The sequence below is a fragment of the Drosophila mauritiana genome, chromosome X (assembly GCF_004382145.1).
Source record: "Drosophila mauritiana strain mau12 chromosome X, ASM438214v1, whole genome shotgun sequence".
Lineage (NCBI taxonomy): Eukaryota > Metazoa > Arthropoda > Insecta > Diptera > Drosophilidae > Drosophila > Drosophila mauritiana.
The window spans coordinates 2843250-2870482 of NC_046672.1; the positions used below are offsets into that span (position 1 = coordinate 2843250).

Genomic DNA, 27233 nt, shown 5'->3' on the forward strand with positions numbered 1-27233 from the left:
CCCACTGCACAGCTAAGTTACTTACTTTCTTGGGAAGCCAACCACCCAGTCTAACAATCCCTATCACTTTTTGGTAGATCTTAAGAAAATAATTTTTTCGTCAACTTTTGCATTTTTGATTAAGTTAAAAAATTAGCAAAAAACTGTCGAAAACTTTAATCTCCAAATTTGAGTAGCAATAAATGGCAAATAAAAATACGAGTTCAAAGAGGTATAACATTCCACTTTTGGACCATTATATTCGAGTTTATGATTAAAATTTAAATTAAAAAGGTGCAAAAAATCGACTTTTGGCAAAAATCCATATTTACTAAGGGTTCTATCATCATAACTTGGCGAAAAAAGGTCAAAAAGCTGAAAGAATAACCCTTTTGTAAAGCTAATTAACAATACTAATGATCCTTATCACTTTTTGGCCATCTTAGAGAAATTAATTTTTGGGTAACATTTTCGCATTTTTTATAAGGGGTAACATCATCAAAATTTACAAAAAAAGACTAAAATTTGATGTGTAAAACCTTGAATGCAAATCGATTGCGAATTTAATTACGAGCTCATCGAGGTATGGCAAACCATATTTGGACCATTATTTTAAATTTTATGTACAAAAATCTGATTATTTTAGCAGACTTTTAGCAGAAATTCGATATTTACTACTTTGAGAGCCGCATGTTGCTGCTTTTTCTCTCAGTGCCGTGTGAGTTGTGCTTTGGCGGCATTTACTCGGTGCAGTAACATAAATTACCACAGGCGGCGACCGCAGTGGATTCCCCTCCGCTGACCCACACGACATAATAAACGGGACAGGTCGCGACCGCTGAAGAGGGCGTCGGTGGGCGGCTGTGGGCAGGGGCGTGGCTGGACGGTGGAAAGGGAGGACCGCAGACGAGCCACTGCAACGTTTTGCGGCTTGCAAATTATTTACTTAATTGCCAACGAAATGTGTCTAATGAGCCAAATGGCGAAATGCAATGAATGCCAATGCGAGCTCCTGGAAATGGCGCACAAAGGATTACCGATGCGAATGAACACCACGGTCATAAAAGTCGGCGGAGAGTTGCATTAAACTCGGAATTCGATGGAGGATAAGTGGTGGTGGTGGCTGGATTTCAACGATTTTTAGTGCGATGAGCGTTCGTTATTCAAAGATTCGAAATATGTAAGTCCCCACCAATTAAGTAAATCACTCCAGGTTTATTTCCTTCATAGGGCATTCAAAGTGCGTTACTTCGCTGCGTTCCACTTCTATACTTTGCTTAGCTGCAAAATAATTTCCGGTAGACAATGAACAATCGAGAATCGAATTTTTCGGAACGTCACCGTCAAGGACGAAATAAGGGGGTGACCAGGGGGACGGGGCATCGTAGCAGGACGACGTTCAAAATGGTCATGTTTGCATATGTCGCTTGTGTTCCGTTTCTGCCGCCTGGGGGCGGAAAAAGGCGGAGGTCGAGAGGAGGGGGCGGGGGCTGGTGGTGGTGCTCATGCCGAGGGCGTGGCCATATCGAACATTAGCTAAAACTCAAGTGAGCCGCAACGAATTGAAACGAATCGAAATTCTGGCCGGGAACGATGCAAGGAATGTGGGGCACACCAAAAGAAGCCCCCTTTGCGCCCCTCCCACTTGGCCACCGTGTGCGCTTTTACACTGAAAAACTGCAGCGTCTATGTTTGCTGACTCTAAATGGAATATTAAAACTTGCGCTGCATACATATACTTTGTGCTGAAGCCTCCAGGGCTTCAAATGAGTTATTTGGTAGTTGGTAGTGTGAGCGTTTTCGATGAAAACGCAATATTTCTCGCAGTGCATTGGTGGGGCGCAGCATTTTGCGGCGTGTTTGTGCAGTGACAGCAACAGCGACAAAGTTGATTTATCAGTTTGCTGGCCATTAATCATCGCAGCGACAAGTTGGACAGCCAGCGGACCAGCTGGGGTCAAAGGCGCCCCCTCTGGACCCCTGGAACCCCCACCCATGGCGTTGCTCGGGTCTGATGGTCAACAATGTCGCTAACGCTTCAGCGCTTTGCCATTTTCTCACTCGTCTTGTTCTTTTTTTTTTTGTTTTCCAAATTTTTACTTCTTTTTTTTTAGGAGATAATAAAACAAGCGCTGGGAGATAGATCGATTGGGGGTTTTCGGACGTGGTCGGGGCACTTCCTAATAACCCAGGAGGACACTGGCTTAGCAGGTGACACACCAGCCAGTGCCGCCCACTTTGCCACTTCCGCCTTTCCGCCCTTCGGCTGGGCGGGGCTTTGCATTAGAGCATTTTCTTGGCTGCATTTCAATTCACAGCACATAAATCGACAAATCGCCGCTGGCTGCGAAACTTTGCGGCAGTCATGGGAGTCTCCTTGCCCCTTGAAATATTCTAGCCCCCCTCTTTCCAAAAAACTATTAACCCACTGAGAGTCAGGTGCAAGAGTAATCTTAAATGAATTTTGCAAATTTCATAACTAATTGATGCAATTTGACACTTTTCCATTTATTTTCCAATTACAAAATGAGCGGCAACTTTATATGAGTAGTTGTTTTACTTGAGTGGGTTAAGTATACTCAGTGTCGTATCCTAGTTCTTGGCCATTTATCTGGGCTGCACAGGTGACACGCAGTGGAAAATGTGCAAAATTGCTGGACATATATATTGATCTGCCACTGCTGCTGCTCCTTCCGTTCTTCCCTTCTTCCGTTCCCCCTCCCCCCCGTAACCCCTGTCCACTCAACCCGAGGCGATAGATGTTAAACGGCCAAATTCATGGCAACACATGCGAGCCAAAGGCAAAAGAGAATTCGCTGCCATGGGAGTCGATGCCTTGGCTTGGCTTTCGCCGGTATCCTGCTGCTTTCGACCCCTCTCGTCCCATCCCCGTCTCCGTCGCCATCTCCATATCCATTTCCATCCGCCCCCATGCGCCGCCGCCGCCCCCGGCAGTCAGGCCCAACCCAAGCCATTTCCCCCCGCCGGCAGCAATTAAAGCGCCGCCAGTTAAAGCCGACAAAGCGAATGCAAACAAGGAAATCAGCCAACGATCTTGGCTAAAGCGGAGTCGGGATGCTCTATTATTAAGGTCGTAACACTGTTAGCGAACAATATAGGAGTTGTAAGCTAGTTGGTATGATCCCAAGGTCCAATTAACATGAATAGTTCTTGTTCATCGGTGGATTTATAGAGCGTTAAACAACTTCAACTTATCTACTATTGAATTCCAACTAATTCACGTTGCAATTAATTCTTTAGTTAGTTTTGATTCATTTATTAGAAAAGTGAAGCCAGTTAAAGGCTAGTAGCCACCGCTCCTGGGGAAGGCCCACCCTATAGAGCATATGCTAAACCAGCTCATAAACCATTTGTTATTCGCTGCCTGAAAAAATGTGGACTCCGAGTAAGTTATTTGCCGCCCAACGAGGGTCTCTGGTTTTAGTCTGTTAGTCTGGTGTTTGTGCTGTGTGCCAGGCATAAATAGCACATGGCCATATAGCCATACAGCCATACAGCCATGGCCATGCCCTGCCACATATAGAGTCAAGAGAGCCATGGCTATCCTGCACTATCTCCCCGCTCCGCGCTGTGTGGATATTGCGTATGTTTACACGGGGCCGCAACCACCGAAAAGGCAGGGCGAGTGGTGCAAATGCGAGTGGTGCGTCGTCGATTGGCAGTGGGTTAGTGGAGTCACAGTCAGAGTTACAGTTACAGTTACAGTCACAGCCAAAACTAACACCACGAACTATAGCTGCGTAGAGATGTATCGCTTGTGTGCTTAGTGTAATTTCAACTAATTGCTTAATCAATAAATACATAGTTCAATTACTTTTATGACAGGCCGCAAAGAGGATGAGGTGATCCATCCTGGGGATTCACCCGGTGTATGCCTTGTATATCAAACTGCAATTCACTTTTCCGCTTCCTTTCGTGAAATTAGGAACCTGTTTTACGTATGTGTTTATATTACTGCCAGAATATATAAACAATTGCTCGAATCCTGACAGTGTTGTACAGTTCACAAAACTGTCAAAATTTTGAAGCTGAGCCTGCTTAATTTTCGCCCCGAGCGTGTTGCCTTTAATTTGGTCATCGTTTCTAGCTTTTTTTCCTCGCGCGGGCTGAACAAGGGGTTTTGACCATGTTTGGGGTGTGAGGAAGTTTTTGGTCAAGCTAAGCGGCTTAAAAATTCAAGCACACCAGTTGGCGACGTCAAATGGCTGCCATCAACGGGGATTTTCGGGCCCGCGGACTTACCAATTCAATGTACTCCCTGTTTCCGCGGGCTCCCGACCAACCCGAAATTCCCGGCGCCCCCCGGAAAATTCCCCAACGCCCGTAACACAAGCCTTAGCCAAATGCGATCACACAAAAACCCAATTAAAAAGTTTGCATTTTTATGCCTTAGCCCCGCGGAAAAAAAAGAAAGCGAAGATGTTGCCCCCAAAAGGGAAAAGCGAGAAAGCGAGGAAAATGATGGCTAAGCGTCGAGGAAAACGCGTGCGGAAAACTGTTTGTCAAATAATTTTTCACAGGCCAATCGAGAGCTTACGCTGGGGATGTGGTATGCTGATAAGGCAGCAACATTGATAGAGAGACAGGAAAAGTGTCGCAGGAGCGGAAAATGGCCGCCCATTAGGTGGGCGGGGCCAGTCGAAGAAAATATAAATACGAAAAATAAATGGAATTGTGACATTTACGCGTTTTGCGAGCTTAGAGTGAGTTAATACTTTGGCACGTAGCGTGGAAAGGCGCGAAAACTGGGCGGAAAATTGGGGGCGGGGTTGTGGTGGTGTGGGAAAGCAGCTGTCACCGATACAGCCGGAAAAGTGGGAGACATCTCCAACTTACTTTTCCCAATTTTAATTATTTTTCTTCTCGTTTTCGTTTTCGTTTTCTTTTTTTTTTGCCCCACCCCGTTTTTATTTCCATTCTTGTTGTATTTTCATTATTTTCTTGCAGTGTTGTTTTTGCCCCGCGCTGGTTGTGTATTTTATTTTTACATTTTTAATTAAAACGCAATTTGCACTTACTTAGAAAATCATTTTGGCTTTTTTTGCGTCTTTCATTGTTTATTTATCTTAACTTGGCTCACTTCGACGCCGATTGCTTTCGTTCCAGAATAAGCATCAAGAATCCCTTGGAAAAAATACGAAATAAATACAAAGATTGTTAAATAATGTACAAACAGAACATTTGTAATACCATTCCATTTGGCCATATGTTTTCTTGGCCATTGGACGAATTTTCGCATTTAGTGGGCGTGGCGGGGCAATCAAAAAATTGGCAAACGCAATCGATGGAATTTCTAGCTGTTTATTACACTGCCGCGGCCATCAAATGATCACAAAAGCCAACAAATTTAATAGCAGACCCGCTCGCCATTCCCGAAAATGTTGGCCTTTTAATTGTTCGTTTGCCAAAAGTGGCAAAATGTTTGAATAGTGCGAATTTGGCACTGAATGCGAGTGCATAATTAATATCGAGAGTTGGCGCGGTAATCGGGGAAAGTGGGGAACTGTGGACCTATCATAATTCTTCTAATATTTGGTCGCGTCGCTGGCTGCAATGCAATTGGTGGTGCCCCTTTGTTTTGCTGCGTACATAATAAAATATATTTTATCTCATTGATCTTAGCATGCTTACACGCCGAAAAAATGGTTTTAGTTCGAAAAAAAATAATCGTTTAAATATGGTAATCATTTTGTGAAATTAATTTAAATGGAATTGTGTGGCCAGTTTTCACAGTTATATGAATAAAATTTCAAGATCTGAAAGTTCTAGAATTCTATTCACGTGTACTTTGAAACAATGGAAAGTGCCAGAGGTGGAGTTCGAGGGAAAAGGTGCCATTCTTTCTGCTGAAAATGTCCACGATATGTGGAAAGTGCGGAAAACGAGAGAACGGGCTAAGTACAGATAGCCTGATAACAATGGCGCAGACTGTACATACGGGCACAATGGCAGGATAAACCGGCAGTTGGAGAACACAGAGGGAAAATGCAGATCAAAATGCAGAACATAAATTTAAATGTAAGGCAGAAAAATATGCTGAATTGAATGCGGTGTTGTGGGGCAACTCCGAATGTAGATTATAGATTGTATATCTCGCCCCAAAAGCCAATTACCAATGCAAGTTTCTGCCAAATATTCAGGTGATAACTCGTCTAAGCCAGCCCAACTTAAATCCCACGCGCAACTTGAAGCCAACCCAACAACTTTTCCACCCCCATTTGGGTCGCCTAATCTACTATAACTTATTTTTATCAGCGCCCTGCTTACGGCCGCATTCAAAAATAAATCCCTCTCATAAAGTGCTGATGATTTTCGGGGACCGTTCGCGAGGCGTTCAAGTCGGCACACAATTTAATTAAAATATGTCAGTGAGCCACCCGAAACGAAACGACCACCACCCCCAAAAACAAGACAAGACAAAACAACAATTGTCGCTGGGATAAAATGGCAAATTGAAACATTTTGCAGCCGTGACAGAAACGGGTGACAATTTTGCGACTGGACAGGACGAAGGCCTCCTTTTGGTGTTGCCATAAAACTTTGCAGCCACTTGCTCCACATTTTGAGTTGAGAGCCTCCCCCCTCTTCTCAGTACACCCCCCCCCCCTACCTGCACCGAGAAACCCCCTTTGTTTTTGCGTTTTTAATTTTGCTTTGTGACAATCTCTCTGTTACTTCTCGGGATCCTGCTCCCCATCCTGCTGCTCATCCTTGCCACTTCTTTATTTTTTCGCAATTGTCAACTGCCTGTCGGAAACGCCCCCATCAGCCCCGCCCCTTCTGGACTACACCCTTGTGTTGTCTTCATTTGTGCAATTCTTTCATTTTACTTCGCGTCGCCATTTGATAAGTTTGACAGCGGCTACTTCTCAGCCTCCCCTCGCTGCCGTAGATGCAGTGCCAGAAAACGAGCTGTGATGATATTTCAAAATCAAATATGTTCATTTTAGAACCGCGCTATAAATTAGCTAAATAAAAAACTAAACGATCTGCAGCAGCTTGATGAAATTTCGAGTTACAATTATAACGATATGTGAAAGCTCGTGTCTCCTTCATAATTTTTTCAAGTGCACTCTTCACTTTGCCCCCCTTTTCGGCACTCTTTCTGCTGTGTATTGTTGTGCAAATAAGCAGCGCTCAGGCGTCAAACTGAAAATAAATGAGCCAAAAGTGGTGAGCGGCTAAGGGCCAAAGAAAGTGGCGAAGAAAGGGGCCAAAAGGATGGCGAAAGCGGGGCGAAAGCGGGGTGAAAGAGAGGGCCGAAGCAGCCAGGGGACTGTGGATGATATTCTTGTTGCTGAAGTGAAAACAAATTAACTATCTCACGCTGGGTTTTTGTTACCAGTCGGAGAATAAGAGAGTAAGACAGGGAGCAGCGGAAAGGACTCGCCAGGATGCGGAGACAAAGACGCAATCGCTAGGCTCAGGCAAACACTCGCCGAAATGGCTCCGAGGATTGTCCAAGCTGACAGCTCTGTTTATTCAGCATTACGCTCGAAAAAAAAATATTCTTGAAGGCCCTACTGCATCACTACACAACACTATTGAAATATGTGGATTATATTTGCGGTACACAAGGATGCCTGTCAATGTCTCAAAGGATAGCTATAGTTATCTTTAGGTAATCAACATAGTATTTACTTGTCAGGTTTGATATCTTTTCTTAAAACGCTTACAGCATATAAACTAAAACTATATAATGCAGCCGATTGAAGATTTCTAACTGATTAGAAAGATTTGTATACCAAAAAAGCTCAGTGTATACTTAGCATCCTGGACATGGCTTTCTTTGCTCGCTCTATCACTTTCATTCCGTTTGTCTTTGCCACTTTGCCTCATTGCTTTGAGCTGCCCGATGCTCTATGGCATCTGGAGTCGCTCAGCATTAGAAGTCGTTAACCGTTTTTTGTTTAATTAAATTTACATATTTCTATATGAAGCCAACTAGGCAGACATCAATTAGATTGTTACTTGTGCTCTCAATATTTCCTTTTATTTTCCCTAGAAGAGCATTTGCGATGTCAATCCCGTCTTTTTATTCTCTACTGCTCTCCTTTTGTTGTTTGCTGTCCAATTTCGCTGTTCGCGATTTGGTTTCATTTTGTGCTTTTTAGGGACTGCACCTGTTGATGAGCTGCAAATGAGATTTGGCAAACACTGAGGATGATGAAGCAAGTCCCAAGAACAAGATGATGAGCAAGTGGAAGTGCCAGCTGAAGTGGCGTTTTATGTGCACAATTTTATGCTAATGCCTTGCCATGGAATTAGCAAACAAATCCACGCACAACTTTAAGCCAGTTGACACACACAGAGAAACACATTCGCGGGGCAGGGGAAAGTGGGAGATACATACATATAGAGTTTTCCACGAGACACAAAATGGAAAATATGAAAGGTGCACTGGGCGAAATTGGACAGCAGTCACAAGAACATGGTTGCATATTTGCACGCAATTTGTGATCTATCCTTGATGGATTTGTTTCTAGCACCACTCACTTTATTGCCACTTACTTATTGTTAAATAAAGCAGCTATTCATTCAGTAATACTCACAAACAATTTCTCACCATGTGCTACTCACACTTTCAACAGCGGAGTACCGACTATGCAAAGGGGATTCTGGGCACAAGGATTCCGACACGAAATGGGCTGAAAACTGGGTGGTGGTTAGGAGATGGTGTCGCCCGCCCAAAAGACGACGTAGTCGAGTCGCTAAGCCAGTTGGCACCAGTAACAATAACTTAACAGCCAGCAAACAAGGAAATCTGCTGACGAGCCACCCCCATAGTACCCCCCTGAGACACCCCCCTGACCCCGCTGACCGCCCTCGAATGTAACATTTCAATTGAAAGGATTTACATTCTGTTGTTATGCTTTTCAACATTTTTGTTTTACAGCTAAGGTCGGCCAAAGACAAGTCATAATTGTGTGGTCTGCAGTTTCTGTTTCTGGATTTGGATGGGGATTAGGGGGATGTCCTTAGCCACCAAGACAACCCCTGAATGGAGGGTTTGTCATCGAGTTGTCTTCGGCTTCGCTGTGTGTCTGCGAATATTTAAAAGTAATTGGGCAGTTGAGTGATGTTTTAGGGGCGAATAAGTTGAAGCATCTGGAAATGTGAACAGCGAAACTGAGTGAAACTTAATAGAATGAAAACACTGCGAATGATATTTCTTTTGCTTTTGTCCTTTTTTTTTTTTTTGATTTCATAAGCAAAACAAGCTGCAAGCGAAACTCGCAGTCCGTCGCCATTCGCACTTAATTTTCGAGTGATTCAGCGATGATTTAAATCGCTTTCCGACAGCTTCCACGGTCCGTTGGCCATTAATTTGGATGAGCTCGGTGCGGTTCAGTTTGCCCGGATTCATACGAACTCGACTCGAAAATTTAGCCCCGGGTCGCTCGACTGATTCACTCATTTATGCAGTTGCTTGTCTAATGGCATTTTAATTGTCTCATGCGAGTTTGCCAGTTCGCCATTGCCGTCATTGGCGTGCGCCACCTAGCGGTGGCAGCCCGCACCAGTGCCCGCAAAAGTTCCGCCCACAAGTTCGCAACCAGAAGTTTTTATTTCGAAAATAAACTCATTTTAAATACTTTTGCCAACAATTTGCCATAATTTGGCTCATTTCCTACAACACACGACGCTGCCAGCTTTGTCACCAATGGTGGTGGGGCTTCAGTGGGTTAAATCGGGGGTGGAAAATGCCGAGGGGAAGTGAAATGGGGGCCAAAGCGGTGACTACTGCAAACTTTTGCGTGTGCTGTGCCAGGGGGCGTGGCAGCTCCTCCCCCGCCTCCTTTTGTTGCTTGCACATTTTGGCATTGTGTGTTAAGTTCTTAAGCGCTGCCAAAAACTTGAGCCCGTGCAGGCAACCCTAAGGCGGCAACCCCACAAGTGCCACGCCCCCTCCGACGCCCGCCATCCGTCGTATAGAAAATAGTTAAAATGCGACAGTTGCACGTGGAACCGAACCGACCCTGAAGAGACCCTTTCACGAACTGGAAAATATTTGAAACTATTCCATACCATTTAAATATATCAACAAAGAAACCATAAAACTATTAGTATCTCATAAATATTCTAAATACTCTATTCTTTTAAATATGAGTATCTAGAGTTACCAAAATGGTTTTTTATACAACTATAAAAACACCGTATTTATGAGATACATTTGCAGGCAGGTGAACTTTCACAAACACATGTAAATTTATTGCGGCGTATTCCAGGGTATCAGGCACAAAAAGTGCCGCCTATGCAGTTATAACAAGGTGGGTGGTTTTCGGGTGCAGTTGCCTGTTACTTTATTACAGGGCAAAAACCGAGTCCGGCGGAAGGAGATGGAAGAGACATCTCATTCTTGTCTAAGGCTCCGTCGTTTTTTGGCCTGTTTGCATAATTCCCAAAGAGAAGCAACAATTGGGGGGTGGAGGGGGCTAAGCAGTAGCACGGGCTGGTTAAGCACAGTGAGAAATTGGGCAGAACTAAGTCACTTTGTTCTGTCGTGACATTTTGTCCAGCCGAGACCTTTTAGCTAGCCATAAACCACATTTCTTTTGAATAAATATTCTTGAGAAAATGAATTTTCTCGTCCACTATAAGTATGATATACGCGAAAATGTTGTTTTCACTGCAGTTGACTGTGCGGCTCTTATATATGTATATATATTGAACCATCTATCCGGCAGACACAAGGGTTCACTTCGGAAGAAGTTAGGAGCGCAAGTTGAAAGGAAAAAGGGACAAAAAGGAGCAGGAAACAAAACGCAGGATAAAGGGAAGGAGTGCCACACAATGGACTCCCTTATGTCTTCAAAAATTACATTTTAAGTTCTGAAATTACAATACAAAATTGAAATATCTTATTTCAGCGCTGCAGTTGGAGGCAATTTTTCATGCGTATTAAGGGGGGAAGGGCCGGGGCGAGGACAAAGGATGAAGGACGCAGGATGCCGGACGGAAAGCTAACGAGCCGCATGGCAGACAAAACTTTGCTGAATTTATCAACGAGTGTGTGTTTCTGTATCTTTTGCATTTATGAAAATGTAATAATAACAAAAGACGCAATGCAGACGCGGCAGAAGAAAACTGGAAGCAAACACAGGACGTTCAGGACGAAAACGAAGGGCGGCAACCAGGATGTGCGGCATATGTGTGCGTGGCAACTCTAGACAAACATATGGCTCTCCGAATGCACAATGTATCTGCATCCGCAAGTGCTACTGTATCTCTGTCTGCGTCTGCGTCTGCATCTCGCAAACTTCTGCTAACGAAATTTGCAACTTAAAAAATTTGTCAAAACAAATTATCATAAAATGCTCATCAGTTAAAGGAAAGAAGAAAGTATCGTGCGAGAAGCAAACAAACAAACAGCAATGCCTTGTGTAGTTAAGATAAAAACGTTCTTTAAAAATATCTTGATTAATTTAAATTGTTGAGGCATACATATGTATATTTAATCAAATATATGTATGGCGAGTCACTTTTAGACCATAGAGGCTAAAGAACTTGACGACTGTGAATGCTGTCAAGTTCAGTTTGCTTAGAAATTCTAGTTTAGGGCATTAGTTGGCAATGTTATTAAATCGAACTTGCCCCGAAAGCGAAAGCACTTACACGCAGCACATAAGTGAATTCAAATAAGCCCGTGTGTGGCGCTCACCTCCGCTGGCCGCCCCCCTCCTTTTGCCACGCCCCACATGTGTGTGTTCCCACTTGAACGCAAATAAAACTCCAATTAGCAGCACAAATCAAAGTCAGACAGTTTCGTTGGAAGGACAAGTGGCATCAAGAACATCGGGAAATGGAAGCCGTAACCAGAAACCCAAGCCCCCAAACCAAAAATAAAAAAAAATAAAAGTTACAAAAAGTTAAAGCCGCGTGTCCAGAAAAGTTGTGGGCATTAAATTGATAGAAAAAGAGGGGTAAATATGGGGGCTGGGGGGCAAAAACAAAATAATTGGAACGGGTACTTTCGGGGGGCTTGAGAGTTTGCTGCGATATTTTGCCTTTGATAGAAAAACAATTTTTCTACTCCATTTCACGCGTTCAAGGCAGAACCATAAAAGCTGGCCAGAAAGAGAGGAGGCACTCAGTCAGAAAGGGAGGGGGCTACGTGGGGGAATCGTCAGCGTAAAGATGCCGCCAGACCGATAAACGCTAGAAATGAAATAACAATAAAAACCAATTTTTTATATCGAACACCGAACTGAAGTTTAGTCCTCTCTCGCTTCCCCCCACGCACATGCTCGCCGTTTCTCTGTCCCTCCGGGGAAAGTTGTGTGTGGTGTGTGTGTGTGTGTGTGTGTGTGTGTGTGTGTGTGTGAGTGCTGACCCAATTTACTATGACCTCGTTGTTGTTACCGTTCGCTGGTTTCTTGCAGTGTAATTTTCGATTTGCAAACGGAATGTCAGACAGCGCAGTCTATAGCGTGTATATATTAAATTCAAATATCTGAAACTATTGTCCCAGCTAAATGAAATTGTTGAAACGGTTCGAAAATGATGATTATTTAATTGTTTTAAAAATATACACATGCACCATTTGTAAATCCCATTGACTTGTTTGTCATTAGCAACTCAATTTATTCACAAAGGGAAGAGGAACGCCCAAAACTGATATAAGCATCCATAAGTTCATTAGTAGGAACCTGCTGGCTCAAATTTATTCCACACACTCGCACACGTTGTTCTTAGGACGGGTTTTTTTCTAACCCCTTCTACACGAAAAATCGCTAAAAACTTTTGTCAATAAAAGAAATCATCAACAAATAAAAAAAAGAGTTAGGAGACAAGACGGGTTTTTTGTTTGCCTGTTTGCTGACCACATGTAGAGGCTGCTGTTTTTTTTTATTATTATGCGGGGGCGGCGGCTTAGGGGGGATACAAGTGGCCGAAACGGGGGTGGCAGATGTCCGAGAAAGGGGTACGAGGGGCGGCAAACGTGGCAAACTTGGCGCCCAAGTCCAATTGACCTACAGCGCGTTCATTTGAAGTTCAAAACCTGACCATGAAGTCGCAGACGCTCAGCGGAAATCAAAACCGACACTATGCGCATTCATATGAATCCCCACACTTGTGCTAAGGTCGTTGATGGGATTTACCCAGAAAAATTAAGAGTCATTCAGAAGATTTAATAAGTCGTCTTCTGCAATAAAGGTTTTAATTGTTAGATGGTTGAGTGAGATTCGTACAAACACGAATTGGGCAAAACTCTTTTTCTTAAGCACTTAATAGTTTTTTTTTTGTATAAATTCCAAAATTAGACACAAAATTCATTCGAAGTAAAATATCTAACTATTATGTAAACAATATTATAAATGTAGAATTTTTTGGAAATATTTCAAAAATGTTCTAAACTTTGTTCCTGAAAATATTTGTATTGCATGTGTATGCCTGCTAAATCATCAGATGGTCTGGCTTAAATTATATCTTATCTAGACCGCATTTCACCGCTTGGCTTTCTCCGTTCGATTGAAGATTTTGAAGATTGAACTTAAGGTATTCAAATATATGCCTGGATAATCAGTTAGCCTTTCTCCCCGTGGCAAAAATCCCCCGCGAAAGAGAAAATATCTAACGATGCGGGAACCCCTTTGAAATGATAGCCCATTCGAACTTGTGATCGAAACAGGAAAAAATTCAACAGCGCGAAGTGATAATCAGTGTTTGTTTATTGTTCCCCCTCTAAAACGAGTTAAACGTGAATTTTGTTTTTTTTTTTCTTTTTTCGGGGGTCTGTCGCATCGAACAATAGGCATATTGACGGTTGGGCGTCAAGTCGGGCGTTAATTATTGATTAGTTTAAAGCCCGATTAACAAACCGGCAACGGGCTTAGAACGAAACGAAACGTCCGACGTCCAACAACTTCCATCGCGCTCTCCAAAAACGCGTTAAAAAAAACAAGAAAGAATCTCAGAGGTACACGGAAAGAAAGTTTTTATAAATCTATTGTGTGTTTAAGCGCTAATATGCAAGAGTGTTGAATGTGAAACGTGTATACATGGTTGTGAAGTCAATAAAAAACGATAAATTGAAAGGCTGTCAAGCCTTCCATGGATTGAGGAAGTAAATGTAAGCTGTTTTTTTTCAGTGCACTAAGAGAAGAGCTACGGAGCAGAACTGGCGGAACAACAAACTGAACAACGACACCGCAAAAAACACGGCGGAGAGACAATAAAAGTCGCCCAGCTGCCAAAAAGGCGCTCATTGCGTGCGCTGTTTTCGCAACGGCAACGGAAAATTAGCCACCCGGTTGCGGTGTGAGCGAGATAGCGAGTGTACGGCAACGGAATACGGATTTTCAGAGTGCGGGAAAGTACGAAAAGTACGGAATACACGAGCACCGGAGGCAGGAGCACAAAGGGAACGGCGAACGGAGTAGGGATACGGAGCCAGGATGCGACACGCATTTGTTGGATTAATTGTGTGCTGGCTGGCAGTTTGTCAACCGCAAGGTAAATATTTTTGGAATACGCCATGTTGGCGGGAATCGGGCATAGACAGGATAATGACAGGATATATACCCCACGCACACACGCACACACGCACACAAGCACACATACTCGGTGCCTTTGTTATTACAGCAATAATTGCAAAATTATCGCTGGATTTTGCGCCTACGTGCGTTGCATTGTCAACAGAAACGGAAAAACAGAGCAATGTGTTCGTCCGTCCACAGAAGGAGAAAGAGATGGGAATATGGGGACGAAAGAGATGGATGGATGTATGGATGGAGCGGCAGAAGGGGACTAAAGGCTTATTCATGTTATAACCGCCTTTTAAGTCGCATTATTGGCAATCAGCGGCTTGTACATACATATCCACATCAGCACATGAAAGTAGATATTTGCGACTGAAATCCTTAAGGTTGCATATATATTATATTAGATCGATCGAAATGATAAACATTTCAAAACATTTGGTGAACAAGTTCCCCACTCGTTACCGACAATACCTGTTGCTGGATATCTTCGAAATAAACAATATCGCTGAGATAAACACTAGAAACCAGTTAGAGATCATCCACACTTTCATCTCTTTTCGGCAGCCAGCCATCTCCTTCGTTTCTGTGCAATCTAACAAATATAAAAGCGAACAATACCCGAGAAGTAGAATAGAATAAAATGTGTGGAACAAGTTTTGCGAGAAGATTATAAATGCATGGCATTGGGGGAATTGTGTTTACTTTTGACTGCTGTCAGAGCAACTTGCGTAACTTTCCACTGATGTTTGTTGCCACTTTTTTACGCTCGCTTTAGTTGCAAGCATAACGTTGAAAGTCAGACAATCGCAGGAAATCCAAAACCGATTACCATATGCTGGGACAACCCGGCGTATGAACAATAAATATTACTTATACGCACCGTGTTACAAAGAAGGCAAACTGAAGTCATTATTTGAAGTACATAAACTCTGTTTTTTTTAGCTGAGGCGCAGTTTGGCGGCTTTGGATTCCAGCCACAGTTCGCCTACCAGCAGCCGCAGTTCCAACAGGTATACCGCCAACCGCAGTTGCAACCGCAGGTGTATCGCCAACCACAGGCTTACCAACAACAACCTTTGGTTTATTACCAACAGCCCCAGCAGCCACAACAGCTCCGCCAGCGGCAGGGATCCGTTTCCAAGGCGAACACGAATGCCTACGAGCGCCAGGTGGACTTTGGCAACAACCTTGAGTACACCCAGGGTCTGTCCAATTCGAGAGCGGTTACCAAGCAGAATGGCCAGCGGGTGGTGACCAAGAGCCAGGCCCAGACGAGGGATGTGGACCTGGGCGGTCTGCAGTTGGGCAACACCCTGACCAGGACCAGGACGAATGCCAATGGCCAGGTGTCGCAAGGCATTGCCGATCAGTTCCGCATCGGAAACGTGGGACTCGGAGCCTCGCTGTCGCCCCAGAATCTCCAGAATGGCTTCGGACTGCAGCGCGGCGCCGACGGAGACCTTCGCCTGGGCTTGGGTCTGCTCAACCTGGACCTGGACCGCAACGTGGCCAACTCGAACACCCTGTCGCAGGCCCAGGTTAATGCCAACGGCAAGGGGGCCCGGGCTGGATCGAACAGCAACTCCCAGTCGAACACCCAGCACTTCGGCGGCGTCACCGTCACCGATACGCGCGCCAACTCGAATGCCTTCGGCAAGGCGCGAAGGGGACAGACCTCGGCCAGCACCGGCGGCTTCGGCGGCAATGCGGCCACCAATGGCCAGAGTTTCGGTGGTCCCTTCCAGCGAGTGGTGCGCCAGAATAGGCGGCCCAAGCGGAGGGCCCAGTTCGTCCCCTTCGGGTATCCTGGAGTTGGTTTCGGCCCTGTCCTAAGTCCCTTGGAAAGGCCGAGGAGGCAGTTCGGCAGGCCGGGCTTCGGTGGACCAGGATTTGGAGGAGGTGAGTTTGGAGGGGGTGAGACAACATGGTCACGATCATACTGAAACTATATGGCTAAAAATCTTAACATTCTCAGAATTCGGCGGCGGACCTGGGTTTGGAGGACCTGGCTTTGGAGGCCCTGGTTTTGGAGGACCTGGCTTCGAGCAGGAGTTCTACGAACCCGAACGCCAGCAACACAGGAAGAAGGGCAACAAGAACCAGGCGCATGGCAATGCTAATGCCCAAGGTGGACCTGGATTCAACCAGCAGGCCTCGACCAATAACCACGCCAGTCCCGGCAACACGGGCAGCAGTTCCATCAGCTCCAATTTGGCCAAGGACGGCAGCAGTGGCCAGGTGAGCTCGGCCAACACAAACACCCATCAGGGCCAAACGGCGAACGGTGGCTTCCAGAGTGACCAGAACTCGCAAAGCCAGGCGCTCAACTTCCGGCCGGGCGAGCAGCAGGCCTCCAGCGCGAACGCGAACACCCAGCACACCCAGCAGGGCAACCGCGACACCTATGACTCGAACAGCGGATCCACCTCCACGAACAACAACAAGTTTGGCTCCGCGACGAACACGGCCAACACGAACTCGCAGGTGGTGAGGGATGGCAATCGCCAGGATGCGACCAGCGATGCGAACAGTCAGAGCATCTTCCAGGGCAACAATGGCCAGGGAGACGCCTCCGCCCAGACGAATGCGCAGACGAGCAGCCAGCAGGGGCCCGGAGGATTCATCAGCAACTCGGCCTCCAGCAGTGCCACCGCCACCGCCGGCAATGGACAGTCGGCCAATGCGAATGCGAACGCGAATGCGGGCGGAGGAGCAGGTGGTGCGGGCGCAGGAGCCAATGCTGGCGGATTTGGAGGCGCTGCTGGCGCCGATTCCGGTGCCAATAGCGGTGGCGGCGGTGCTGGAGCAAATGCCGGTGCCAATGGTGGATTCGGTGGCTTCGGCGGCGGCGGTGCCAATGCGAACAGCAATGCCTTTGGTGGCTACGGCGGATTCGGATTCTTCGGACGTTAGTTTTAGACTTTAATTTTCTAAAGACTCACCCTACTTTTTTTTGTCACCCCACGAAAAGCACAAGAATAAAAATGCATTTTGTTAATTTAAATCCCACAATTGAGCACTGTAAATCGTGGAACGACTGTCTGGCACACACCAAACACATCACATCACTTTCACGTATTCGATGTGTACTTGTTTCATCATCGTTCGGAATGTTATAATAGCACATTGATATTGACACAAATTGGTGGTCCAACTGACGAGCACCTCTAATATTTGCCCGCGTCTATTTAAATCTCTCCAGTTCGCCAACGTGCCCAGCAAAAGATTCGCTTACAGCGCTGGCAGCCACGCACCCAGAACGGAACTTCATCCAGGAGCACCTCGACCAACGAAAACTTTGAGTATGTGTACTTCAATCGCACGTCGTCCCGCCTTAAAGATCTGCAGCCTGACAATGACAATAGCTCTGGCCGGGATTTGGAAGTGGGTAGGACACCGTTGAATACTTCGGTGGATGAGTTCGGACCGTACGATAGTACCCAGCGTCAGGGACGCACCTTCAGCTTGATCTCCGACTGGATCAGCGGACTTTTCAACTCCTGCGTCTCACCCTGCACCTTGGAGGCCTTCCAGAAGCAAACTTGCTGCGAAACCTACGTGGTGGATCCCTCGTATCCACCACCACCGCCTCCACCACCACCTCCTCCACAGACTTGCTGTGCCCCGGTCAGACCACCCTACTCTCCACCAGTGCGACCCCTGCCACCTCCACCGCCGCCGCCACCCGTGCCCTACCCCTACCCACCGATCTATCCCAACAAGAAGACGCCCGTGATGGTGGTGGCCACGCCCATCAACTGCTGCACAGTCTGCACCTTCACGTACTACGGACCTCCGCCCTGTGGGCGGCTTTACAACAACAGCAGCGGCGGCAGCGACGGCAAGAAGGTCACCATCTATGTGCCACCACCCTACTATGGCCGGTGAAACAAGCAGACCCAACCATAGTTACGTGCTCATCGCACGAAACTTTTATTTTTAGTATTTTTTTTTTTTTCGACAATAAAACCTGATTTAATACAAAAAACGAAGCCCACGATATTACACATTTAGCAAGAATTTTCGTACCCTAATAAACATTTGAAGATCATTTAAGTATAATGATGATATGAATTTCCCCCGAACGCACAAATTTTAAAAGCCCCAAAAGTATGCTCGAGTAATCAAAAGAAAACATTCATTTCTGCACTTCTAGGGATTTCAAGTAATGAGATTAATTGCTTATACAGCAGCAGTGGAATTTTCTCGGAAATTTGCCATTTTACATATCGAGAAAATCAAGATTTCACGTTTGACTTCTATAAACAGAAAAACAGAAAAACAGAAAACAGTGCCTTTCTAAAGTTTAAAGCGGAAGGCCTGCTGAATGTGGCAATATTTTTAGCGTATGTCTGGCCCATAAGGTCCTTTGTTTTGTTTGCTTTTCGCCTGGCTAATTCGGAAAGCGCTTGCATAATCTCCGTGGGATGGGGCTTTGTTGCTTGCGGGAATCCTGTCAAAAATGCGGCAAATAAGACACACGACTGGGCAAAGGGGCGGCGTGCGGGGTGTATAGGTAAATGCACTCCCGTAGAAATAAAGTTTTGATACCCTGCTACATCTGAAAAGTTCTCAAATTCCAGTTGTTTCACATTCATACTGAATTGTGGATTGAATATTATTCTCATTAGATTTCAAAATTTGGGAGCCAAACTATAGGATTTCGTAGCATATATGTTTTAGTTTCCTATTTCCGGCAGGTTTATTTCCGCGCCTCAGTGATTCATTTTTTGGCAAGTGTTTAAGGACATTCTCTATTCGTGGTTCCACATTAGAATGGCAGGTTAACGTGTCCCATCTTTGTGGCGCTTTTGTTGTGCGGCTGCCTTTCTTTGGGCCTCTTGTGCCGTTGACTTTTGCGCCTAAGCAAAATTTGTGCCATGTGTTTTGTGGCTGCTTTGTTTGTTGGCTCAAAATTGCTGGCAGGCTGCCACACGAGGACTCTTTGGGACTGCGATTTGGACTGGGATCGGGACACCGAAACCGAAACTGAGACTGAGACTGAGACTGAAACTGAGGATGGGGATGAAGTCGAGGACGAGGACGAGGCCGAGCACGAAACGAGACGCAGACAGGACTTGTCACGTCAGCGGCACAAAGCCCGAGCACAAAGGCCTGATAACTGCAGTCGCCTGATAAGCAGCGCCCCAAACAAGGACCTGCCCACCCACTCGACGACACTGGAAAAAGGGGAGGATATTGAAATGTTTATAAACATAAAACTAAGATTAATTGGCCCCTTTAAGTCCAGTGCTTTGTTGTAAAAAATGTTGGTTAACCATCAAGTAAGCTTTTCTTTTGAAGGTTCTCAGCCAAGAAACTCGCTACTTTGACCCCCAATTTATCCTAGTGTGGCCTTTTTACCCTAAGGCCCACTGGAGACCCTTCGCCACCCGGAAGCACAAGTCGCTCCTTTTGTCATTTCGCTCATAACGTTAATTTATATTCAGTTCAGTCTAAAAAAAAAATGTAGAATAGCCAGTGGTAGTGTAAGTAGACCTAGTACAGTGAAGCCCGTGTGACAGCCATCGAGAGAAGGAATGTGGAAGTGGGATAGGTTGCTTGTATAAATTAAGGGATCCTAGTTGTAGAACTGCTGGCGACGGCGCTGAGCTGGAGCGGCGGCCACAAAGCGGCGTCCCGCGTTTCCGGCGGAGTGGCCTGCGGAGGAGGAGCCCTCGTTGGCGGAGTACAGAAGCAGGGGGATCTCCTCCACGCTGGTCTGCTGCTGCTGGGCAGAGTTGCGCACGCCGGAGCGGAGCAGCTCGTCGGCGGAGAGGCGGCGCAGGGCGGGAGCGGCGGCTACAGGAGCGGCGACTGGAGCGGCTCCGTCCAACAGCTGATCCTCATCGTTCTCTGGCTGCTCCAGCACCACATCCTCGGGCTGGGCTACGGCAATGCTGTTGCCCACGGGGGCCTCGCCCTCATTGTCGGCAGCCGAGATGGAGCTGCTCTGCAGCAGAGCCTCGATGTTCTCCAGGTTGGACAGACCGTTGATCTGCAGCTGGTCGTGCAGCTCGGCAGGAATGGCGATGGCCTGAACATCCTTGTGACCGGAAATTCCATTGGGAGTCGGGATGAACTGAACGTTCTCGGGAATCTGATCGGTGGGGTAGACGGGCACCAGCTCGGCCTCGTTCTCGTTGCTTGACTTCAGCAGGATCAGGGAGATGGGCACGATCTTCTTGAACTTCAGCAGAACCAGCTTCTTGATGGCCACGGCTCCGGGGAAGACTCGACTCTGGGGACCACTGTGGGGCTTCGCAATGAGGGCACGCTGCTCAAAATGCTGCCTGCGATGGTGTCCGCTCACATGGCGGGCTAATGGGATACAAAGGCATGGGATTAGGAAATGGGGTTGGCAGGCATGGTTTACATTCGCCCAGACCAACTAGTTTAGCCTTTAAGAACATATACTTGAGAAAAAAAGTCAATGCACTTCGACAAAAGTCTGTCATTATGAACAAAGAACTATCCAAATTTCTCAAAAACCATGAAAGCAATTTATTAATTAATAACCGCCACTTAATTATGATTCCGAAGAGAATGTATGACACTGATGGATATTGGAAAAGCGAACATAGTTCATCAAAGATTCCTTTTCGTTTTTCGTCTCCTAAATCACCAACTCACCTTCGCACGCGGCAAAGATTGCCAGTCCGATGGTCAAAAGGGCTACCAACTTAATTGCCATAATGATGGGATATGGGATCTTCTCGTGGACTTGGATCGGATGTGGACTTGGACTTGGGTCTGTCGCTGGACGAGGGCCTCTATTAAATGGTCCATCAAGTGCCCGGCAAAGACATTTTATACAGGGGAGGAACATTCACCTGGCCGGCGAAAAGCAGGCAAAACAGCGTAGACACATAAAAATCACACGAAAAACAAAAGAAATTAGGTGGCCAGGCAGCAGAACAAAGTAAAATGTAGCGAAATTGGTGGGGATTTGGACGATTGGCAAATTATTAAACTATGCAAATGTCCGTCGACTGATTTATGCACGAAAACCAGTAATAGAAAACCGAAAAACAGAGAACCAAAAACCCCTTACATCCCAGAGATCGCAGAACGTTGACTTCTGGTGGCTACATTTCCATTTCCAGTTGCAGTTGACTCTTACCAAAATCGAGAAATTTGCATTTTGGGTCGCCTGGAGAAATACGGAAAAATACAAAACCGTCTGGCGAATTCTTGAGCCAATTTTGAGGTCAAAAGTGAGATTTTCAATAAGTCAAACCGCTTCCATTTGTCACTGTCCGAAGTGGGCGAGGTCCCACTGTTCTTCCCCGCCGATGTCAGAGTTCGAGGCTTATTTGGGCCACATTCATTTGCCGCATATAGCATATACAAAGATACGCTTTGGCCAGCATGTGTTCCCCATTCGGATCGAGGAACGGGCATTTAAATCAATCAAGTGGATCGAGTCCATAGTGCGAAATTTATTCTTTTCTCCGCTCAACTTAGTGCCAGAGATTAAGTGGCTAACCTATCGAACTATAGGCGGTAAGCTGCGCGAAATAATGACAAGACGGATTATGGTTTTATGGGATTTATGAGTGTCTGCTCTCTTTTTTGTGTTCTTCTGTTGTTGTTGGCTAATTTAAATCAATAAACTTCCTTTTGTTTAGGATCCATGCAAATCAAAGCCTTAAAAAAGCATTTAAAATGCGCCTAAAAATTGGCTGTAAAGTAGATGGATTGGTCAAATGAGTTTTGCTATAAAGAACTTTTAAATCACAGTCCGCCTGCAAAATATTGTAAGATCGTAAACAACTAAATCTATAAGAATTACCTGTAATTGCAATCGCTTTTGCTTTTATCTTCGAATATTAACATTTTTTTGGCTTGCAAAACATTTTTAAGGAACAACAATTTCCACGGAGCGGCACAGCGATAATACTAAATATTAATTGAATGCCTTCAACAATGGCTGGAATCGGAGACCAATCGATTTCCTCAGCCCTACCCAATTCCGAATTCGGGCCACTGACCACGGGTGGTATGATTAATTTATGTGCTGTATTTTTTCGAGCTCCATGTTTTTTGCCAGCCTCTCCGATGGTTTATCTAATTTATGTTATTGCCGCGGCAATTATTTAAATTTTCCACAGCTACCGTTGGGAGTTCTTTCTAATGAAAAAAGGAAAACATATTTGCCGCCCATTATGGGCGACATAAACAAATGTTTTAATAACCAAATTATGCGAAAAAGAACGCAATGTATTCATAAGCTTGAAGGGCTGGGCGAGCAAAAGAGATCCCAGCCAAGTTATTTGATGCTAATGGAAATGCATAAAAAGATCGTAAATACTCATTAGCAAAGTGTGGTTTCTAGCTATATGGCGAAGAAAGTTGCCCCCATGGCGGGGTCAGCTCATCTCAGCCAATCATTCGCGGGGTCAACATATTTGGAAAGTTACCGTTGGGGGAAAGTTCTATTTTTGGACCGCGGCTAAGAAAGGTTCCCAAAATTAGCACACTGATCCACATTCGATGAAAAGAAATCGCAGAGCGGAAATTACTAATGAATTCTGGGAATTCAACACTTTACTTGCAATCAATCAATATCTCTCGATATTCATTACTAATTTATGCACGTGTACAAAATGATAGCAATCAGGAAATCCGATTGATCAATCAAGCTAATCGTTCTTTTGCCTTATAATGGCAAAGACAATGGTATTGTAATCTATTTGAAGGAATCCTGTCTATCCTAACTTATTGTTAATCTATTAAGACGGTCTAAAAAAATATTTTTAATAATAACTAGTTTTCTTTCTAAAACTTAATGAACTGTATTAAGTTAGCTGGATAACCTATTATTCGTGTGTCATATTTTGCAGAGTGTTGAATTTCCTAACAAGTCAAACCAAAGTTCCCTTCAGGCGTGGTCACTTAAACCATAATATTTACGGCTCTACACCCGAACTAGTCTTCAGAAAATATTTCGAACCGTTTAGCATCGCGACCTGCGACCCGATCTCTTTTGGCCAACGGTCAACAAACCGCAAACTGATTTACAGCCCCCAGTGGCGGAGGCAAAAAAATGGAGAGAGCTTTGCCATTCCGAATGGCGCTCTCTCTCCGGATCGCGCGCTCTTTTTGGCAGAACATGGGCTTTTGGCCAAAACCGTTTGTAGACGGCACATAAAAAGCTCGGGTCGCGATGCTCCCCCAACAGTTCGGCAAACGAAACCTCTGTCTGTGGACCCCCAGAAATCGGGAGCTTGATTAAGAACCAGAGCGATACAAGTCGAGAATCCCAGTGCGTGCGTGAAAGTAGAAACCCGAAGAAAATCCCCGAAAAACCATGACCAAGTTCGTGGTGGTGGGCATGTGCCTGCTGATGGCCTTCGGCCAGATGGCTTCCGTTTCCGCCGTGACCGAGGCTCCGGAGGTGGAGCAGTCAACGGAGTCGCCCATCGCCGACATGGCGCTGATTGGTAGGCCCACGGATCCAATGTCTCCTCCTAACCTCCAGAATTTCCATTAATTTCTACCTGTGTTTCTCTTTTTTTTTCATGTGCCGTGTGTTTTGTTTATTTGTGCATTTTTTGTTTCTGTGATTTTTGTGCGGGTGGCGCAGAGGATGCACCGATGGCTCCCAAAACTCCCACGGAGAAGCCGCCCGTTGTCCAGGAAGCCCCAATGGTGGTGGAGGCTCAGGAGAAGTCCGCGCAGGTTGCCCCACAACCCCATACGGTGGCTGACTTTATCATCCACCCACTGATCGCCTTCAAGCCACGCCAGGCCTCCCTAGAGGAGATCCAGGGCAAACAGGCACCGGCCACACCGGGCTCCAGTGCCCCAGCCTCCCCGGGAACCTGGCTCTTCGGCATGAATCCCGCTCAGCAGCTTGGCTCCTCCTTCTCTACGCTTGCCGGTTCCGTTTCCGGTTGGTTCAATGATCGCCTGGCGGCTGCAGGACAGCAGTTGCCCGGTTTGGTGGAAACTCCGGTGAGGGAGTCCACCACGAGCACCAGCACTACCACTTCCACGACCACCCAGCGCCCAGACATCGTGGTGCGAGTGCAGCAGCGTCCCCAAAGGAATGGCAACCGTAATGGCAACCGCAATGGCAATGGAAACCTCAATGGAGGAAACCTGAACAACAACAGGCGTCGCCAGCGACCTAACCGCTTCAATAACCGACTGGACTCCTTCGAGGACGACTATTACGAGGACGATTACTTCCAGGGCAACCGATTCGATGAGGAGTTCGACGACGATGAGGACGAGCAAAGCCTGGAACAATTCGAGGATGACGATTCCCTGGAGCTGCGTCCTCAGCAAAAGCCCAAGCGCAAACAGACCCAGGTGCAGATCCAAAATCAGCGCAGGAAGTTCCAGCAAGAGGAGCAGGTGGTCAGCCAGAAGCGCCGCCAATCTGTGACCCAGAACAAGAAGCCCAAGGTTCAGAAGAAGCCAGTTCAGCCAGTCGTTGAGGAGTCGCAGGATGAGGAGGACTTGGAGGATGACGAGAACGAGAACGACGATGAGGAGGAGGAAGAGCAGGTCCAGGAGGACGACAGCCAGGAGCAGGACTTCCAACCGGAACCGATCTTTGGCTCCAGCTCCTCGTCGACTAGGCGCAGCCAAAACCAGCCTAACTTCATCCAGCGCGGCCAGCAGAGCATCATCAGTCAGATCAGGCAGTTCACCCGAGGTCAGACGCCCGGAGAACTGGCTACCACGCTGCGCCGTGGACCCTCTTCGTCATCCTCGGGCTCTTCGAAGACCCGTCGGCCCCAGCAGACTACGCTCCTGGTAAACCGCAATGGACAGACCGTTTACGTGGCCCCCGAGCTGCTGGGTCTGAACTCTCCCTATCCCTACGCTTATGTTCAGGGTCAGACGAAGAAACAAAGGGTTCCCATCAACGGTGCATTCCCACAGCCCCCACTAACGGTGCCGGTTAGGCGTCAGGGTCGTCCCACCCAGTACATCACCATTCCCTGGAGCCAGCTGGGCCTCTCACCGCCCGACCAGCAATCAGTTGTTTCCCTGGCCGAGGGCATCCAAGCGCAGCCCCTCATTCTGAATATTCCGCAGAGCGCCATTAGTCCGGTGCGCGGTGGTGCTAGCTCGGGTGGCCAGAAGAAGAAGCGCCCCCAGCTGACCGCCTCGGCGGTTCCCCTTTTGGCTGACGCCTCCCTTATGGACATCTTCCAGCCTCCCCAGATCCCGCCCTCCAGAACCGGTTCACCCTCTTCCGGATCCTCCATCAAGCCCATCTCCGCCCAACCCGTCCTGATTGCCGCTAAGCCCGTAAAGGCTGGTGGAGTGGGAACCACTGGACTGCTACCCACTCGCATTCGTCCAGGAACGATTGTAGAGAAGGCCCCAGCTATGGAGGCAATGGAGAAGCCCATGGAGGTCAACGAGATGAAGCAGGAGCAGGAGATGATGGCCACGGAGCCAGCTGCTTCTACGCCACAAATGGCAGCCAGCGGATCCGAACAGCAGGAGTTCATCTTGGTTGGCGATGATGATGAGCCGGGAGTCTCCCGACATGTGCAGCCAGCTTTCGGGGATGCCCGCTATGTGTCCTACGGCGATTTCCATCCGTACTTCGATCTGCTCACGCAAAACAGGCGATTCGCGCTTAGGAAGACCGGCAGGTCATTGGAGATTCCCGAAGAGCAGATGGCCCCCAAGGGAGATTTGCAGAAGGAGGAGAACCCAAAGGAGGAGGAGCAGAAGGAGAAGCTTCCAAAGGAGGAAGTCCAGCTAGAGGAGATTAAGAAGGAGGAGCCCCAGAAGGAGGAGCCACAGAAGGAGGAGCCCCAGAAGGAGGAGATCCAGAAGGAGGAGATCCAGAAGGAGGAGATCCAGAAGGAGGAGGAACCCAAAGTGGAATCTCCACAGCCTCTGGAGCAGTCAAAACTGCCAGCATAATTTTGTAAACGAACAGCCCTCCAAAAATCGAACCCAAACGAGCTCGAATTAAAATAATGAAGATAACAAAGAAATATGATAAACAAAACCAAAACCAAACGATTTTCAATCCTCGTGAAAACCACAAAGAAATAAATTTTTTTTACATTTTTTTTGCGTGTGTTAATGCCTAACCAAAAAGTTAAAGTTTTGCTGGCCAAAAAGAGAGAAAACTATTAGCAAACCTAAACATAATTTTTTGTATCGTTTCTTCGGCCAGTTGAAAGTTCAAATCTCTAAGAGCATTGACCCTCGAAAGGCCAGAAACCTGATTTGGTGCCCCGAAAGCGATGGCTTGTTATTGAGACCCGTGCTTTTGACCGATTTAAATATGTATCTAACATTTTCGAACGCCTCTTTTTGGCTTTACCTTAATTAATATTCCCCCAGCGACAAAAGAAATTTGCTGCCGGGGTCAAGCATAAAGAACTGACAGAATAATTCCTAAAATGCAAATTAGTCGGCCGATTAACGGTATTTGGCGTAGATACAGTTGCCTGAGCATAATAATCAATCGAAGGCAACCCTGCGGAGCAGTTTTGTAGCGCGTAGCTTTTCAAAGTATTTAAGGAAGCCTTAAAAGTTCACCTACGAGTTTAAAAGAAGATCTAGAGCTTAAAGCTGAACGCAAGGATGTTTTTTCTCATCGTGAAGCTTATGTAAGGATAATGCTCATAGCAGTTTTAATGAGCTTTAAGCCCAATATAACTACACAAATAAGACGGAAGAAAGCATCAAGAGCAGATGGTGATCGAAAAGCCTACGACTAAACAATTAGAATATGTAGTTTGCACAACATTAGTTGCG

General features: G+C 46.3%; 3 protein-coding genes across 4 annotated transcripts; 2 read left to right on the forward strand and 1 right to left on the reverse strand.

Annotated features, from left to right (window-relative positions):
• The first annotated feature begins 13821 nt into the window (after nt 1–13821).
• On the forward strand, nt 13822–17496 carry LOC117148066 (uncharacterized PE-PGRS family protein PE_PGRS54). 2 transcript variants are annotated; one of them, XM_033315257.1, is made up of 5 exons: nt 13823–13921; nt 14094–14457; nt 15429–15496; nt 15581–16385; nt 16462–17496. In XM_033315257.1, exons 2-5 carry the CDS (start codon nt 14400–14402, stop codon nt 17397–17399), a joined length of 1869 nt encoding a protein of 622 aa, XP_033171148.1. In that variant the 5' UTR covers nt 13823–13921; nt 14094–14399; the 3' UTR covers nt 17400–17496. The 2 variants fall into 2 exon arrangements, with proteins under 2 accessions (XP_033171147.1, XP_033171148.1); XM_033315256.1 differs by having other exon boundaries at nt 13822–13921; nt 15429–16385.
• Nucleotides 17497–19920: 2424 nt separating this feature from the next.
• On the reverse strand, nt 19921–21275 carry LOC117147076. The gene is given in 3 exon segments (XM_033313839.1): nt 19921–20807; nt 21120–21188; nt 21191–21275. Coding segments are annotated over 3 exon segments (894 nt in total). The 3' UTR covers nt 19921–20067.
• A 2088-nt stretch (nt 21276–23363) lies between these two features.
• On the forward strand, nt 23364–26485 carry LOC117148455 (RNA polymerase II degradation factor 1). The gene is made up of 2 exons (XM_033315827.1): nt 23364–23932; nt 24076–26485. Exons 1-2 carry the CDS (start codon nt 23800–23802, stop codon nt 26385–26387), a joined length of 2445 nt encoding a protein of 814 aa, XP_033171718.1. The 5' UTR covers nt 23364–23799; the 3' UTR covers nt 26388–26485.
• The last annotated feature ends 748 nt before the right edge of the window (nt 26486–27233 follow it).

What these genes read in the sequence shown, in the direction of transcription:
- LOC117148066 (XM_033315256.1), top strand. Translation starts at nt 14,400, where the DNA reads ATGCGACACGCATTTGTTGGATTAATTGTGTGCTGGCTGGCAGTTTGT. An exon ending in GGCAGTTTGTCAACCGCAAG is followed by an intron (nt 14,458 to 15,428) that starts GTAAATATTTTT and finishes TGTTTTTTTTAG; the next exon opens with CTGAGGCGCAGTTTGGCGGC. An exon ending in TGGACCAGGATTTGGAGGAG is followed by an intron (nt 16,386 to 16,461) that starts GTGAGTTTGGAG and finishes TAACATTCTCAG; the next exon opens with AATTCGGCGGCGGACCTGGG.
- LOC117148455 (XM_033315827.1), top strand. Translation starts at nt 23,800, where the DNA reads ATGACCAAGTTCGTGGTGGTGGGCATGTGCCTGCTGATGGCCTTCGGC. An exon ending in CGCCGACATGGCGCTGATTG is followed by an intron (nt 23,933 to 24,075) that starts GTAGGCCCACGG and finishes CGGGTGGCGCAG; the next exon opens with AGGATGCACCGATGGCTCCC.